Here is an 18,365-nt window from a genome sequence, read left to right as displayed (position 1 = left end):
GGCTACTGTCAGAAGGTGGCAGACAGTGAATGTGGAAATATTATCCTGGGCAGCATGCATGGGTTTGGGAAAGCTGGCAATTGTAAGCAACTTCATTCAATGCAAAGTAGCAGATGAAGGACGTGTCTCTTGCCATCATTTGTCTCTTGCTGGGTGCCATGCGAAGAGACTGATTATGATGATGTTGCTAACCAACTTCCAAAGAAGCTTCTAGCGTCCTCTAACAGTCTACAAGTTCATGCGCAACCGGAAAGATGTTGCACAGAAGGCCAAGGTCACCAATCATGGTTATCCTATTTTACACTTTGTGCCACGCATACAAAACCCTCTGGCCAGGGCTGCCGCAGTGTCATGCGGAAACACGAACAGGGTTTGCTACTAGGAAGAAAAGACAAATGTAACTGGTTAGCACGTGTTCCCAGATTATCCATAAAGGGACACTAACGAGAAAAATAATTTGATCTGTAGTAGCAAATTATCCTTTTACAATACAAACAAATGCCATCTTGCCGTAGGAGTATGTTGCAACAGAACTGCTTGTTGGCCTAGTTGGTGCTTGCTAAAAAACGTTTTTTGCCACAAGTTAACACACACAAAAGGAAGACGCATAAAGACAACACGGGCGGCACTTCCAACTGGTTTAATTTGGGCTGTGACCCATGGATATATATACACAAATTATGTATATATACACAAGATTGTTTGACCACTGGGTAACGTAGATTTGTGAACAGACTGCGCATGCGTCTATGTGTATATATATTCATGGGTCACAGCCCAAATTAAACCAGTTGGAAGTGCCGCCCGTGTTGTCTTTATGTCTCTTCCTTTTGTTTGTGTTAACTTGCGCCAAAAAACATGTCTTGTTGCCGTAGGAGGAGGGTTGGTAAGCCAAAAAAGAAACAAAAAGAAAGACTACATTTGTCCACAAAGTAATGAGACTGGGTCTGGTAAAAAGAATTTATTAATCCAATCGGTACATATTAAGATTCTTCAAAGTAGTCTCCATGAGCATCAGTACACCATTACCAATGCGATTCCCACGCTGAAATGCGATTCCCCCTGGATGTCAACTGCCGTAGCCTCTTTCAGAGACTCTCCGACAGCTCGTTGGATGGCGGGAACGTTGTCGAAATGGTGACCTTTCAGGCTTCTCTTGAGCTTTGGTAACAGAAAAAAGTCTGCCGGGCTCACATCAGGGCTTACGGTGGTTGCGGCAAAGTTGCAATCCCTATCCGGGCCAGGTAGGTGGCCACAATGGAGGCAGAGTGGGCTGGAGGGTTGTTGTGGTAGAGCTTCCAGTGATCGAATCACTGGTAGTTTTCGTTTGACAGCTCTGTGAAGGGCACTCAAGGATTTCTTTGTACAGCGGTGTTAACGGTTCGTCCTGGAGGTACAAATTCTTTGTGGAAGCCCGCCGAAATTTAGAGCAAGAGCGCATCTCGCGACATGCTTTCAAAATTCTTCATGGATGTGAGTACCGGTATCGCCCGGACACCCGCATGGTCATCTGGGCCCCAGCACATGCGGGACTCGACGGAAATGAGGCAGCCGATGCCTCTGCCCAAGCACTTAACCACCGGGCATTGCCTTGACAACCGCCGCCTGAGATCTCGGCACCAACCCCTGCAATTACATTTAAAGAAATCACTCGGCTCTACCAAAATCAGCATAGCCGTTTTCACCACCCCCTGCGAAAAGGCTATCTAAAAGTGAGGAGCGCTCTGGGTTCTCCGCTTGTACACCAACACAGTACTGTGCACGGCAGTATTCAAACATTTTAATCCTGCATTTAATGGGGAGTGCCCACACTGGGGGTTTTCGTTCTCGGACGTTTACCACATGGTGTGGGCCTGACCTGCGAACTCTGCTTACCCCCCCCCCCCCTTCCCTCACCCATCCGAGAGAGCTGGGAGGCTGCCGTGCTCGGCTGCTATACCATAGAGAACCAAACAGCTTTCGTGGCTGGGGCCTGGGCCGCCGCGAAAGCCACAGGGGTCCCGTACTAGGGACCCTTCCTAGACTTTGTTAGGGGTTGGCTCTAAAGGCCTCCCCCAACTCTCTCTTGTATATATGGCCATTAAAAGTTTTCCACCACCACCCCACGCTTGTCAAAAAAGACAATGAACATTGTCATTGCTTTGGAATTTGACATCGTTGCTTTCTTGGGGCACGGGGTGTTTACAGTGTGCCACTGCGAACTTTGTCGCTTGGTCTCGGGGTCGTACTGGAATACCTATGATTTGTCGCCTGTTATTACACCGTCTAAAAAGTCCTGTTCACTTTCTAACTGCATCAACATCTCACGGGAAATCTCAACTTGTTTTTGTTCATTACTCAACACTTTTGGCACCAGTCTTGAACAAAGCTTTCGCATGTTCAAATTTGCAGGAATAATTACGTGACCTGTTGTTTTGCACATGTTGAGGTTTTCGGCAATCTGATAGTGAAACAATGCTCAAAGTCCAGGAAACCTTTTACTTTGGCCTCATTTTCGTCCAAACCGCTCATTGAAGGGCGTCCAGATCACTCGATGTCTTCAGCGATTTCCCGTCCTTTCTTGAACTCACTGAACCGGAAAACCTGGGCCCTTGACAGGGCGTCACCTTTGTAAGCCTCCTTAACCAAGGCAAGCATCTCGGACACTCGTCTTGAAGTTCCCGCTTCAGCTCGTCGTGATGTCACACATTTTGATGGCATCTGTTCAAGCCTACCTATTTGTCGGTTGAGATGGAATACATTATATTCTAAAGGATCCGAAGACTGAACTAATGATGCATCCTCGACAAACGGCACCAGTGCACACCGCGGGGCACCCTGGTACGCCGTTTCATCCAACCATCCTGACACCATCGGCACACTGGTGCAGTTTGGTGATGATACCATTAGTCTCAAGAATGTTTTACTGCCGCCACAACAGCCCAAATACAAGAAAATACTTTGAAATCCGTGACGTCACACTGGCATGCTGTCACTGGGGGTTGGGGCACGGAAGTATGTATTAAAATATAGAAGTTTAACCTTTGTTTTCTTCTCTAGTATTCAGCCTCTTACCGCAAAATTAACTAATGTTTTGAAAGACTATCTATCTGAACTGATTCAGTGTTTCTATTTAGTGTCCCTTGAAGGTGTGTTTGCTGCTGCATTCTGTGCATGTAAATCACAATACATGTTATTTAGCGATTCATCTATAGTACAAAAAGCTTGTGTTGAAAAGCGTGAGGCAGGTCTTTTTTCTCTCTCTTTTCTTTTGACCCTCAGTGGTGTCATGTTGCAGGTTTAATGTTGTGCAATTGTATAACTGACCTCGGGGTGTATAGCAGGCGAGCAGGCAAATGCAGTAAACGAGTGCGTTGACCTCTGCTTCGCTGACAGCCACTATAATATTCATTGATATATATATCATGAGAAGCCAACAAACACTGACACCAAGGACAACATAGGGGAAATTACTTGTATTTAATAAATGAAATAAGGAAACGATAAATTAATGGAAATTAAAGTGGATGAAAAAACAGCTTGCCGCAGGTGGGAACCGAACCCTGCGGTTCGCCTGCGGCAAGAATCGCCTGCGGCAAGAAGGACGTTCCACGTCCGCCGCCAAGGTATGCGAGTGATGGCGCTGGCTAACACTCCCAGGGTTCTACTAGGACACATAAATACCCAAGAAAGTGGATGGGGAAACAGCGCCGCGGTAGCTCAATTGGTAGAGCATCGCACGCGAAATGCGAAGGTTGTGGGTTCGGTTCCCACCTGCGGCAAGCTGTTTTTTCATCCACTTTAATTTCCATTAATTTATCGTTTCCTTATTTCATTTATTAAATACAAGTAATTTCCCCTATGTTGTCCTTGGTGTCAGTGTTTGTTGGCTTCTCATGATATGACTAATAAAAATCGGGACCCTCGGTTAACCCCCTCTCTTCTCGTTCATTGATATATAGTAAGCTACCGAAAACTTGTCTCTGAAATATTGTAGGGCAACCGCGGGGATAATTTTCCCCTATCTTCTGAGGTCACAATTTTGCCGTAGTTGTTGACACTCCCTCCCTCCATTACACTAAATTGAATTGTAAATCAAATCTGTGAAATGATTTAAGAAATAACAGCAAACCGAAGCTGTTGTCTGGCATCATTGCAGATGATGTAGCCCCCAGACGTTGCTGCACAGAGCTTTCACCTGGAAACTTTTTTCCAGCACATCGGGCAAACGCTAAGCTGACGTCTTTTGGAAGCTCTTGGACTGTGGCGTTCATTTGCTGAGCTGAAGCACAGCCTTCTATATATGGACATGTCTAAAAATAAAGAAAGGGGGGGGGGTTGTGACGCAGTTGACACCGTGAATTGCATCATGAACAAAATACCTAATTGCTGTGTAACTTTACGTAAGTGGTAAGGACACAGAGGAGAATATTCAGTAAAATATTCTGTGACATATGTAAACCTCGAGGAGACTTGAACTTGCCTTTTGAATTCCAACAATGTGGAACATGTTTACGGAGTGACACGTGCCTCCATTACCACAAGATATTTGCACTGGCACTCTAAATATGCTCCCTGTGTTTACCTGCTGAACCAATACCCTATGGTGCGCATGTTTTTGTATTTATTTATTTATTTTATTTTGACCACACATGACATTTTACGACTGATATGACGCTGGAGCTAAAGGCAAAGAAACTTGCCAGAATGGCTCCTACAGTGCTGTGGTAATGCAGTGCACAGCCAGAAATACAGAACGTGTAATCAAACATCACGCATGGATTTGTCACGCAGTAATTTGCATACAATAAAACGCCAAGCAACAAAATGTCGATTGCAGCTACCAAACTACACATTTCAATACTATGAAGCAATGTTCTAGTGAACTGCTTTTTACATGAAAAACAGTGAACACACAACAACATAGGCAACTAAAATTAGAAGCATTGCATAAAATGCAATTTTAATTGCCTCCTGAACATAAGCAGAGATGAAGCTTGTTCTACAATGTCAGGGAATGAATGGATGTTTGGTAAATTCGGAATCTGCAATTTTTAATAGCTGAGTGCCGTAATTTGTTCTTGTTCGCCTTTTAGCAACACTTTGGCTATAGGCAGTGCAACTATCGCGCAGTGTAAAATAGACGCACCAACTCCAAGCTCAAAAAACGTAAGCATGTTCCATTTCGTTGTCAATTTTAGATAATAATAGTAAAGAAGACACCTATATTGTTGCGCTATTCCTTAACGGGTGAATTGGCAGAGCCAGTGGGTGCTATATATGCAACTAATTCAACTACACATAAGATGCTATATGCAAGTGAATACATTGCTGTACAATCATATACAACACTATACATTTGCTGCCATGTAGCAAGCTGCACGCAACATCACAATTCGTGGTCCGAGGCGTTATATAGCATAGGGAAGCTATCGCCCTGCTTTCCCTTGATGATGACGATATGACCATCCCCTTTGAAACAGGGAGGTGGCACATACAACCAAATTCGTTCCTTAAAACTCCCTGGTGCATTTAGATATTTAAATGTCTTTACACTCTAAGCTACATTATTCACAGTGAATGAATGATTATGTTGTTTAGTGGCGCAAGGGTCAGGTATGGCCAAAGAGCGCCATGTGCATTATTCAAAGTATATAGAAAGTTCGCTTCATTGCAAGTTTTCTTACTTTGTGCCACCAATCTGCGGGCGATATTTTACTGGTCTCCATGCGTAGCCAGTTTCATTCATGTTTTTAAAACCATGCGCCCCAAGATCAAATCTACTGTCCGCGATCAAACCAACTGCTTGTATCCATTCCCAGGTGAATACACTGATGTTCAATCAGAATATGCTCAGTGGTTTCGCCATTTTCACACTGTGCAGGTCATCTTAAGCTGAAGAATTTCTCTCATACGTACGCATCCTTGGGTGCCTTGATCTGTCTTTGAACAGCAAGGTATTGCCCTTGCTAATAAGCTATTATAAAGCTCTGTTCTCCCGATTCATTTTTTTTTTTTTCTGTTCGATATTGTTTCTCGGCTGGCTTCCTCAGTTGCTCGTATCTGCTACACTGATTCCACATCTCTGACTTTACATTTAGCATCCATTTCTCTGCCACTGTACACCCCATTAAAATACATGTTTATGCTTACTTGTTCATTTTCTGCACTATGAGTCAACATTTTCCTGTGCAGGTACCTAAATTGCTTAGCCACCAATCAATTTCAGTTCGTGTTCCGCTGCCGTCTTTAAAAGCAGATTTTGTCCTGAGCCTCCTGGCACTTCAGAGGAGGCACAACCTGTACTGCTTGATTTGTTATTTTTCCATGCACCCGAGTGCTAGCAATCCGAAAGTCATTTGATTAATCTTCAATCCTGACTGCTCTTCCAATTTTAAGCATGGCACCAAGTTCGCAAACATCTAACCACAGACGGCCTTGTTGTAGAGCATCTGACGCGGCTATATGGAAGGAAGACTAGAGCGTCCAGCCAGGTGTTCAGCCATTATGGGACATTAATGCCTGGAATGACGCGCTTATCGCCAACCCAACGATGTCTCCACCTAAGAGGTGCATTGAGATGTCACATGGGAAATTACTGCCATGGGAGCAGCCCAGACCCACTCCCTGCTTTACGTACACCTGGGACTACTTCATATTTGTTGAACCCTCATAAAGAGTTCTAGGGTTTCATTATGACCGCGTTTCTCTTGCCTTTAGCTTTGATTACTTCGTGTTTTTATGTGCCTATTTCCCCCTTCGATCTGTGCTCCTAAGTATTTGTACTCGGCTACCTTTCGTACCTAATTTTCCTGTATTGCGATGACCAGATAGGTTGTAATATCCCGCTGCTTCTCTCTTACCTTCTACAAGCAATGGACGTGGCGCACACATCTAACGGCTGCAGAACAGAATGACCCAAGAACCTAAACCAGCAGCTGTTGCTGTTAAGGACACCACTCCGAGGTGAATGTGCCAATCCCGGAGTCGGTGCAATATCGGGCTGACCCACTGCAATTTTTGTAATGTAATTGCAAGTCTTAGTAATATTCTATGGTGCTGATGATGTGCCTAAACAGTTTTGTGATGCTTTTGAATACATATGGACTGTTTATATGAATTATTTTTGTGTGCATTTGGTGCCAATAGGGCCTATTTTACCGCAGAAGTGGTTTTTCTCATGGTCCATCACAGACTTGCATTTCACGGCAACTACATCATCGTCCAGCATGGCTCAACACAGGACAGCACACATAACCATATTTTTTATAGTCGGCATATACATGTAGCCATTTGTACTACTGTTACAGAGGCGCCAGTCACCGACTCCTTTCTCTACAGAATTATGCAATGAAACATTAAACGATACCTAAATATCCTCGCTGCAACAAATGTATACTCCACCAAGCCGCATCGTTCTTTCATTAAAGTGAAATAATTTCTTTGACTCCATCGGGCAGAAGTGCGAGTATGGTTTGCACATCTCGTGCAAACCAAGTTGCAGGATATACATAGGAAAATGCCAGCAAACTTGAAAAAGGGAACAAACGAGAAGTAGACATAGACAAAGCGACAGGAAGGTGGTCTACATCTATGTCGAGACAGGAAAGTCTATGTCTGCTTCTCTCTTCCTTTTTTTTTTCAAGTTTGCTGGCATTATAGTACCCAACTAGACCAACAAGCCCCTCTTATGAACGAGTTGCGGGATGCATGCTGTCGCGCAAGAATTTTGTGACATATGAAGTTTAAGATGCTGTGGTTGCATTGCATCACATTTCTCTGACGATAAGCGTTTTCTTGCCTTCTGGTTTATGCTCTCGCAATGCACTCTTCTTCCATGGGTAATACACATTCACTTAGCTTGGCTCCGAAATCAAATTGTTTTTTTTTTTTTTTAAGTTATGTGCGCACCAGGAGGCAGTGCAGTTCGCGTTATACACCGGCTTTACTTTTATTGTGGTGACTAGAAGGGGGCAATGTGACGGACGACGTATCTACGCCGGGCGAGGGAGAAGCTTGATGAGCGATGAAATTTCCCGCCGCCGCTAGGGGCGCTGAAGCGCGCTGGTGTACAAGGACAATCCATAGACAAGCCGCGGCGCGGCCCTTGCCAGTGTAGCGCCATGGTAGCGCCAGCGAGGCCTGCCCGGCAAGCGCAGGCGTGTACACCGCGGTTGTTTGCACGTCGATCGCGTTGCAAATGTGCCAATGTGATTATTTTTAGGTGCGTAGTGCGTGATATTGTGCAGTTCCTGTGTTATCTGTTAGGCAACGCGGCGCGCACTCATGGCGTCGAAAGCGTGAGCATGTTTTGTACCCGGGTGCAGAAGCGAGTACAGAGCGTGCAAAGCCAAGTTGGCAACAGAGTGTCATCTGCGAACGGCACGTCTGCCTTGGAAATGAGTTAGGCACACTCATTAAAGTGCTATAGGATGCATTCACGTTATTTTTTTCATCAGAGAAGCTTCACGCTTTCAGTGTGCATGCTTTTTTATAAATTTCTTGAGCACTTTAACACTCCGCCAAGTAAGATGCTAACTCCATCGCAAAGAGCTCACTGCAATAATTATCCATTTTGTGGTGTTAACTAGGCTACACTTCTTCACAAAATCTTTGGACAAGGACAAGCTTCTTCAAAGGATGCGCAAGAAACATTTGATTTAAGGAAAGTCAACTAGAGCCTACTGCTAAGCTCGGTCTGATGGGTGCATGTCTATTTCTGTACGTAATAAAGTGTTTCCTCTCGTCTTGTGAGCCTGTACAATAAAAGCAGTGATGGAAAATATTTAGTACACCCGTCGCGGTTGCTTAGTGGCTATGGTGTTGGGTTGCTAAGCACAAGGTCACGGGGTCGAATCCTGGCCACGGCGGCCGCATTTCGATGGGGCCTGTGGTATCCGTAACTTCTGGTTTCGGTTTTGGGTCTTTACATCAGGGCGCCACATGCGAAAAAACCCGTGTACTTAGATTTAAGTGCACGTTAAAGAATCCCAGGTGGTCAAAGCTTCCGGAGTCCCCCACTATGGCGTTCCACATGATCAAATCGTGGTTCTGGCGCGTAAAACCCCATAATTTAAAATAGTTAGTGCATGTTGAGATTCGCGAAAGCACCCACATATGTGCCTAATTTTGTTTCACAAAAACTAAAACTTTTTAAAGGGCACGTTGTTGGCACCTGCGGACGCGGAGAGTGAACTGAACGACACGGTGATGTTATTTGTTTAGGGACTACGAGGGACCTCCCAATCCAGATCTCGATGCTCTCATCACCACGACAGAGGTTAGAGCAGAGATTAATAACCTCAGAGAGAGATCGGCCCCCGGTCCGGACGGGATAACAAACACAGCTCTTAGGAATCTAGACGATGAGTCCATCATTGCATTAACCAAATTCATGAACCAGGTGTGGGAGAAAGGAGAACTCCCAAAAACATGGAAACAGGCGGACGTAGTCTTTATTCCCAAGCCAGGCAAAGTACCCGGCTTGAACAACATGCGACCAATCTCCCTCACCTCGTGTGTAGGGAAATTGATGGAGCATGTTGTTCAAGCGAGACTGACCAGGTACATGGAGGAGAATGATCTCTGGCCTCATGAAATGGTTGGATTCAGGCCAGGGCTCAGTACACAAGATGTCATGCTCAGACTTAAGCATGATATCCTAGACCGATACGACTCAACTGACACCAGGGCGATCCTAGGTCTCGACCTCACCAAGGCATTTGACAACGTTAGCCATAAGGCTATATCTTGGTAGGCCTCGAAGAGGTAGGTGTGGGACACAAGGTATATGCATACGTCAAAGACTTTCTGTCACAGAGGGAGGCGAATATAAAATTTCTGGATGTAAAATCCCCTCCCATCACACTTGGGAGCAAGGGAACTCCGCAAGGGTCGGTGCTCTCACCCTTGTGATCTCAATAAGATTAAATCGATTAAATTTAGCATGTACGCGGATGATATCAACATCTGGGTTAACAGTGGGAGTGACGCAGCCATCGAACTTAAACTACAGATAGCGGCGAAAATGGTGGAAGAGTATGCGGCCAGCAGAAGCTTGGCGTGCTCGCCACAGAAATCGGAGCTGTTAATCATTGAGCCAAAACATCAAAGGGGACACGCTGGGAGCAGCAGACCCATCACCGTTTTCGTAAACGGAAATGAGGTTCCCAAGGTGGAGGAAATAAGAATTCTGGGCATGTATATCCAGAGAAATGGATGCAACCTCACGACAATCAAAAAGCTAGAAGGATACGCGGCGCAGGTCACGGGGATATTTAGGAGAATTTCACTCAAAGGCAGGGGCCTCAAAGAGAACAGCCTCCTCAGACTCAAGCAAGCCTTCATTACCAGCCGTATAGCGTATGCCACACCGTATCTTGTGTTTAAACGAGAAGAAAAGGATAAAATAGATGCGATCATTAGGAAGAGCGTTAAGAGAGCCCTAGGGCTCCCAGACTCGACCTCGACAGACCTCCTCCTCAAAATGGGGGTTCACAACACGCTAGTTGAACTCACTAAGGCAGTACGAGTGCCTCAGTTGGAAAGATTAGGCCAGTCTAAAACGGGGAGAAAAATCATGGAATGGGTAGGAATTCAATGCGACAGGGGTGCCCCGACTGACAAGAAAGACATTGACGTGCGTAAACGCTACCGAATCGCCCCCCTACCTAAAAATATACATCCTATCTACAACAAAGAGAGGAGAGCTCACAGGGCTAAGGCTCTAGTAAATAAACTTAAAAACACACCGGCGCATAACGTGGCGTACGAGGACGCCGCTTGCGGCAGAGACGGGGCTACGGTATCGACGGTGGTTGATTTTTTTTTTATTTTTTTTATTGGGTTTTACGTGCCAAAACCACTTTCTGATTATGAGGCACGCCGTAGTGGATGACTCCGGAAATTTTGACCACCTGGGGTTCTTTAACGTGCACCTAAATCTAAGTACACGGGTGTTTTCGCATTTCGGACGGTGGTTGATGGCGACGGGTGCGTTAAGATAGCGTGCTCCACGTGCACGAGGGACGCCTATACAGCCGAGGAGGTTGCAGTAGCGCTCGCTTGTGCGGGTACAAAAGCGGGAGTAATATTATGCGATAACAAATTAGCTATCCGAAATTTTAAGAAAGGGAGAATCTCGTAAGAAGCCCTCCACATTCTACTAAAAAATCCTCCCAGGAGGGACATAACTTTTGTTTGGGTACCGGCCCATGAAGAAGTCCCAGGCAACGAAGCCGCTCACGAGCTCGCCCGAGCACTCTACCACCGGGCAACTCTAGAGCAGCCAGTTCCAGGGATAAAAGATAGCATGATCACGTACAGGGAAATTGTCGATCACTACAAAGCCGAAAGAAGAATCTTTCCGCCTCCGCATCGGTCTCTCTCTCTGGAGGACGCTCGCATTTGGCGACGCCTCCAGGGAAACAATTATACATCACCACATTGGATCTACTTAACACAGACGAGGGACTATAACGACGCCCTCTGCAAAATTTGTAAGCAAAATGGTACGCTAGACCATATAATATGGGAGTGTGCTGGTTCCCCAGGAGCCAAGGAAAACATTGACAGTAGAGAAGCCTGGGAGGCCTTGCTCCAGAGCGAGGCTGAAGACGACCAGCGTCGAGCAATCCGCCTGGCCGTTGAGGCCGTGAAGACTAACCGTGCTCAACGCGCGGGGACTGCTTCGTCCTCCACCCCCCCCCCCCCCCCCCTACCTACGTGTAGGTTCAGAGGCGGGCACCCCAGCTCGGTGGAACAATAAAGTTTTCAATCAATCAATCCCCGGTTTACTGCGCGCCGCCCCAGCGTGGTTTTTGTCTTTTTGCGTGTGTGATTTTCTCTGCGCCCAAGGAGTACGTATACATTTGCGGCACATGACCTAATGACGAAAGTTGAAAGTCGGGCTGTTTGTGTCCACGTTCGGTTGCGCTAACACCAAGCCTTTCAGTGAAAGCCAACTCGTCCAGAGCGGCCTTCAAATGTGATCTTCCTCATTATTAAATCGCATGACTAAACATCTGCTGCGCGTTCCGGTGTTGCAAATAACGTATCTTTCCATTCTCTGCTCTCCGAAGAAGTGTCACCCTCTTTAACAATGCATCTCTTAGCTGCAAATACCTCGTGATGTTTGCACGGCGCATTATTTATTTATTTCAATATCCTAAAGGCCCTAGTAGGCATTATATATAGCGGGCGGGGGGGGGGGGGGGGGGATTTCATGTGAGTACATAAATATCATGTATAAACAATACAGATCGAACGCAAGAATACTAACAAAATAAGAAAGAAGGAACAGCAAGTTCATTCGAACCAAGGTGTCCAGAATAGCATGTTAAAAGAAATCAACCAAATACAATGAAGACAAGTATAGAACATTTCGTTAAACAGCCAGTAAAACACCGATCATAAATACATTGGAAAGAACACTGCATACATATAGCGCACAAAGACTGTATATAAAACGAAGACAAGCAGATACGGGTTATCAATGTTTTTCATTTTGTAAATAGCCCAGGAGCGCTGAGTGAAATATTGAAGGCTCTGATATATCGGCGATGTTGGACGGCAGGGAGTTCCATTTGCTTATACACGCTTACTACATTAAAAATTCAAACGCGACGCAAAGTGAACGCGACGCGCATGCTGGCTGCCGTGCGCCGCCCCTTTAAAAAGCCGCGAAAGCTGTACGCCAGCTGCAAGTAGCGCCGTCTACAACTTTCATCGCTCCTCTGTGCGCCCCACCGGCTCCCACCCGTCGCACTGTCCCCTTCTAGCTACCATAATTTTATCGTTTTCGCTTTAGCTGTAGGGAATGACACCGTGCACATGTCCTCTCATGAAAGTCGTCTATGGGCATGTCGCAAGTGCTAGGCGGCGCCCTGTCTTTCCGACCCCTAGCGCCATCTGACGAATAGTTGCGCGAATGTGGTAGGATTACTCACGGCGTCAGCGGCTCGCGCTGCGTGTTTGGCGCCCTCTCAAACGGTAGCGATGGCGCGAAACAGCGTGCCGATATTAATTTTAACCGGGTTTCGGGAATTACAAGATCTTCATAGCTTTTTTCGTGAAAAGAATTTAGAGAAAGGAAGTCGTCTACTTGAAGTGGGGCACGTCTACGACGTGAGGGAAGTGTTGAACTCGCGCTGATCGGAAGTGACTGCTAGGTTTATTCCGCAAACGAAAAATAATGCACCAGCGAGATGCGTGAAGCTCAGCGTAAGTTACTTCGTTATCTACGGTGTGGACGCATGAAATTATAGACGACATTGATTCTTGAAGATCGGCGACAGCAGACAAATCCTAGCGGGGAGCTGCGATTACCGTGCTAGCATCGCAGGGAAGCGCAAGAACGCCGCGGTAGTTTCCCTGTACATACAGGACGGCAAATACGAATCCAAAACATCTCATCCAAGAACGTGGGGCGTACGAACGACTCGTAAGACCTACCAGAGGTATTCTAACGTTGCTCTCCCCAAACACAAAAAAAGGGGATGAACTTACCAGTTGTGTTAGACTACGCTGGGAAAATATTTTCGCCCAAGTTACTGGAAGTGCGATACTTTTATGTTGCAATTTTTCAGTGCGTGCAAAGGAGGCTCCAATAAACCACGTTGTCAAAAATTATGGTGATCTCAACTGCCCCTTAGTTGATATGCTGGGCGCAGAAGTGTATGCCAGCTCAGCCGGCTGCACGCCCTAGCGCTGTTTGAATGGGAGAGGATTGGGAAATAGTTCCACAGCTTTACTGCGGTACAGTGTGGGAAAAAACTACTTTGTTTGCTGCATATCCTGGTACGCACTGCAGGCAGTGGCGTAGCAACGGGGCCAGTGGGGGGGGGGGGGGGGGGGGGGTCATTTACGTCTGAAGACAAGCGGAAATTGTTGATATCCTCGCCTTCCCCGAATAAACCCGGGGGGGGGGGGGGTGACAGAAGACCTATGGGCCCCGGGTGCCAGACGACCTAGCTACGCCACTGACTGCAGGTGTCGCGTTGCTGCCATCATTGCTGTAAAAGCAAATAACTCAGCGTTATAACGCACTTGGCATAACGCCGCAACATAAAACAGCTTATGCCGTCGGACGAGTGCTATCCAGTGTTGACGCTGTTCTGCTTCATACGGTCGGCTTGGAAACCTGTAAAACTTTGTTCCTCGTGAGTTGGTGTACGTGCTGTTGCAGCCCACTACTCAACAGCTCGGGTTGCACTTCGGCATTGCTCAGAAAAGGCAACAGCTACGCGCGAAACAGTGCACAGACAGGCTTTCCGAACGCAAGCGGGCCGGTCGTATCCTGCCGGTTCCGCGCTCGCCGCCGCGAGGGGCGCCCTAGTTGGCGCGGGAACTACGTTCGCAACCTGCCTATATTGGCCCCCTGCAATAAAAACCGGGAAGCTTCAAATAGCCCCTAGTAGTTTTATGAAACCTTTAATATTCCAAACACGGTGTCTGCTAATAAGTGGCACTCTCCTGCCCCTCAACTCCCCGCAATCATGGCCTCCAAGGACAGCGACGCGATAACGCGCCACCTAATTTCGTATGCCACGTCGCAAATTAGAGTTTCTTACATGCGTTTCTTTCTTACGAAAGGGAACTCTGGCGCTGCGATCTTTCAGCTACCATGGGTATGATGGTTAGTGCGTGAATTGGTCTAATATTCGTGCTTGAGGCTTCAGACGTTATTGTGACGTTGCTTGTTACGCTCTATCTTTCTGAATGTCCAGCATACTTTCTAAACAACGCAAAGCAATTAGTCTCTGTGCACATGCGTAATATTTGCGAACGTTAAATTATGGGGTATTACGTGCCAAAACCACTTTCTGATTATGAGGCACGCCGCGTAATGGAGGACTCCGGAAATTTCGACCACCTGGGGTTCTTTAACGTGTACCTAAATCTAAGTACGCGGGTGTTTTCGCATTTCGCCTCCATCGAAATGCGGCCGCCGTGGCCGAGATTCGATCCCGCGACCTCGTGCTCAGCAGCCCAACACCATAGCCACTGAGCAACCTCGGCGGGTAATATTTGCGAACTGTTGCATTCATAACGCAGCATGTTGTTGAAAATTACCGATTTGAAAATCACAAAGCAATTCGAAGCCAGAAGGACGAAGTAATTAAGTCCCAAATCCATGCGCTACACATAGTTCCTATGTTGACTGAAGCGCCATACTTGCCGCAACCCAAAGACACTATAGCGTCAGACTCCTCATAATTTTTATAGGGAGCTCCATGCCCGGCAATGTCCTTGATTCTCTCCCAACTTCGTGCACTCGTAGCGCGCCGCTCTTCCAGCGTGACTCTCGTTGATGCTCCAGTGTGACGTCTGGCAAGTTCCGCCTCTCCAATACGTCACTGAAGTCCCTGGCTGTACGCGCTACCCTCCAGCGGCCGCACAAGCGCGCTACTTTCATTTAAGTGCATTTAATTTTACCAGAGATGTTTTAAAACCACCTTAATCGTGCAAAAAGGCTACGCGAGTTCCTCGCAACTTTTCAGCCGATCAGCTCTTCCCATTTTCTCTCAGCAATGATTAACATTTTTAAAGCACTTTGGCGCTATACCTAATAGCGCGTTGTTCATTTTCTTGATCATTATTAATCACTGGCAGATTTTGGATTCAACCAAACCTCTTTTGGTTCTCACCGGCATCTACACGTGCACAAACTGCCTTTTTTTTTTTGTGTGTGTGTGTGTGGGGGGGGGGGGGGGTGCGTGCGTGTGTGTGCGTGTGAAATCAATTTCGTTGCGGCGAAGGCTAGCCAATGTGAAATGGGCACAAGGGCTTCCCCGCTGTCCGCCTCTAACCACCGTCCGCTCGACACCGACCGAACGGAAGCGTCACAGAAGGATTAGAAGCACACAATAGGCGAACCCTCCTCTTTGCTCGGGAACACGCAGCCGGTCCTCGGATAGGCTGTCACAAGCCCTGGCCTTCAAGCACCGCAGGAGTTGATGTTCTGAAGGGTAGCACTCAAAGTGCGCGTCAACGTAAATCTTTCTTGCACCAACATCAGCTCCATTGTATCTTGGTGTCGTCGCAATCTGTGGGATCGTACTAATGTACATTTGCTCTGTCCTCGAGGTATAGCCGAATGTTCACAAGAACGTAACGCCGTCCGTCGGTCATGGGCGTGCATGATCTAAATGCAAATTCGTCGCACAGAGCCTTCGCTGTATGTGGCAGCGGCAACCATAGGCTGGATTGGCCCTTCCCAGGAGTGTCGCTCTGTTCGCCCTATAGTCGACTGCTTGCCCCGGGCCAGGCTTGATGCCCCGTTGCTTTGTGTGGTATCACCTGCAGTCAAAGCAGATTCATATGCATTACACATGTATAGCCGCAGGATTTTAATCCCTGTATTTTGATTGAAGGCAGTATTTTAAAAAATGGCGCACTTTCGTCCAAAGTGCAAATAACTGACAGTGGCAGCAAGGCAGTAGAATTATACGAAGTAAAGCTCGTTGTTTTACGGGCAGCAAAAAAAAAAAATTGCAGTAAAAAAATTGTTTACTAGATTGGTGTCACGCGCCCAAAGGCGCGCAATTCAATTATGGGGTTTTACGTGCCAAAACCACTTTCTGATTATGATGCACGCCGTAGTGGAGGACTTCGGAAATTTCGACCACCTGGGGTTCTTTAACGTGCACATAAATCTAAGTACATGGGTGTTTTCGCATTTCGCCCCCATCGAAATGCGGCCATCCGTGGCCGGGATTCGATCCCGCGACCTCGTGCTCAGCAGCCGAAAGGCGCGCATGACCAGTGTTCACTCGATGACCGCGAACACTCGCGGTCACAACGGCGATGGAGGAGCGCCGGCAGCTGGAAGCGCGCGCGCTTGTCCCAAAGCGAACGTTCCGTGCTGCCGTTCCCCATCACTATTCCGCGCCTCCTAAACTCTGCAGATCACGTGACCTCCAACATCTGGTGCTCTATAGGGTGCCTCAGTGTGCACCTCCTCCCCGACTCCGTACGCAGCCTAGGGCGCGCGGTAGGACAGCTCGCACTAACAGCAGGTCACTTTTCGTCCAACCTCGGCAAGCGGGCCGCGGTTTTTCTGATAAGAAATCGGGGACACTTGTAAGCTTCCTCGCGTCTTAGCTTATCTATTCCATTGGCTTGTGGGCGTGATTAGGGCGTTCATGTCCGAGCTTGATTCGACCATGCACCAGGTTATCGACGCTGTAAAGAACAAGCGCTCCATCGTCTGTGCGCGTGTTTACATTGTGTGTCTGTCTTAACACTTCGATAATTCAATAAAGAACAAGGTTGCATTGATACATGCACAGACGAAACAACGACCGCGATGTTTTTTCTTTGGCAGCATTCCAGTTTTACGCTTTTTTTTTTACATGTTGCCGAGCTAATAACCGCGATCTTGGCGCGTTTGTCGGATTGTTATGGCACGGCAGCATTAATACCACATTTTTTTTACTACCTTCGCTTCAGCGAGTGAAAAAGAGTTAAGTGTGATTAAAGCGTATCAATGACGTTAACTGGTCAATCCCTGCTAATTAATTGGAAATTGACTATGTCCCTGCAGCTGAAAACGTCCCGTTTCTGACTCGATGGTACCATGTTTCGTGCTTATGGTCCATTTTCGTGCTTATTTTAGTGCTCGTCGCCGCCTCAATCGGAAATGCGGCTGATGCGCTTGCAAGACGAGTGAGCGTATTAATTAGGAGGACGTACATGAGTATTGTCGACTGCTTAATTTACAGGGAACAGTCTGTAAAAGCAGGAAAGAAAAGAGGCTTACCTTTAGGTTGTCCAATTCCTGTGCCTTTTCCTCGCCGACCATCAGGCTTCTGGCGACGCGTTTCACGTATAAGTGGGCGTCCTTCGTACGTCCGTTACCTCCTGCAGTATCGCGCGTGCGGAAAGTTAGCGCACATATGTTTTCTTTGTGCGCATCTCGGTGTAGCTTAGGCGAGAGTGACAGAAGCAATGTGACTGGTGAGCCTCAGTTAAGAAGAATGCGAATCTCGGATGTTGCGATTTGAAAAGTTCGCTCAACTTAAGGGCGCACGAAAATTTTGGGGCCAGATGTGTGACACTATATATACATGTAACAAAGGAGAGAAAATGGGTTTGTAATTTCTTTCCTGAATTCGAGTAGCAGACTCGAATGTTTCACTTGCTTCTGCTTTGGCGCCGCACTCACTCGGCATCACCAAGATAACGCGGTATACCGCGTCACCATAGCAACGCCGGCCTTTCGCGTCCCGCTGGGGTTTCTCGCTGAATAGCTCAACACAAGGCAGCGTACTGATAACGCAGAACAGATGCGCTTCAAGGTCAGAAGAAGGGAAAACGCTTCCAGATGTTGCAAGAGTGAAAAAGGTGCGTTCATTGTTAAGCATGTGATTCGACGCAGTATACAG

At 47.0% G+C, this 18,365-nt stretch overlaps 1 protein-coding gene and 1 non-coding gene across 3 annotated transcripts in view; one reads left to right on the top strand and one right to left on the bottom strand.

Annotated features, from left to right (window-relative positions):
• Positions 1-946: 946 nt before the first annotated feature.
• LOC126531224 (sodium-coupled monocarboxylate transporter 2-like) overlaps positions 947-18,365 on the bottom strand; it is a 47,098-nt gene continuing 29,679 nt past the window's right edge. The window contains exons 15-16 of one of the 2 annotated variants that reach the window (XM_072288353.1): positions 17,741-17,841; positions 947-1,626 (exon numbers count right to left, since the gene is read on the bottom strand). In XM_072288353.1, coding sequence (XP_072144454.1) covers positions 1,573-1,626; positions 17,741-17,841 — 155 coding nt within the window. In that variant the 3' untranslated portion in view covers positions 947-1,572. Of the gene's footprint in view, positions 1,627-12,263; positions 16,279-17,740; positions 17,842-18,365 lie in introns of those variants that run through there. The other variant, XM_050178664.2, reaches the window with a different exon arrangement.
• Positions 3,689-3,761, top strand: TRNAS-CGA (transfer RNA serine (anticodon CGA)). The gene has a single exon. It is a non-coding gene; the product is annotated as a tRNA-Ser (tRNA).

The sequence above is a fragment of the Dermacentor andersoni genome, chromosome 5 (assembly GCF_023375885.2).
Source record: "Dermacentor andersoni chromosome 5, qqDerAnde1_hic_scaffold, whole genome shotgun sequence".
NCBI lineage: Eukaryota > Metazoa > Arthropoda > Arachnida > Ixodida > Ixodidae > Dermacentor > Dermacentor andersoni.
This window is presented reverse-complemented; position numbering and strand designations above follow the sequence as displayed.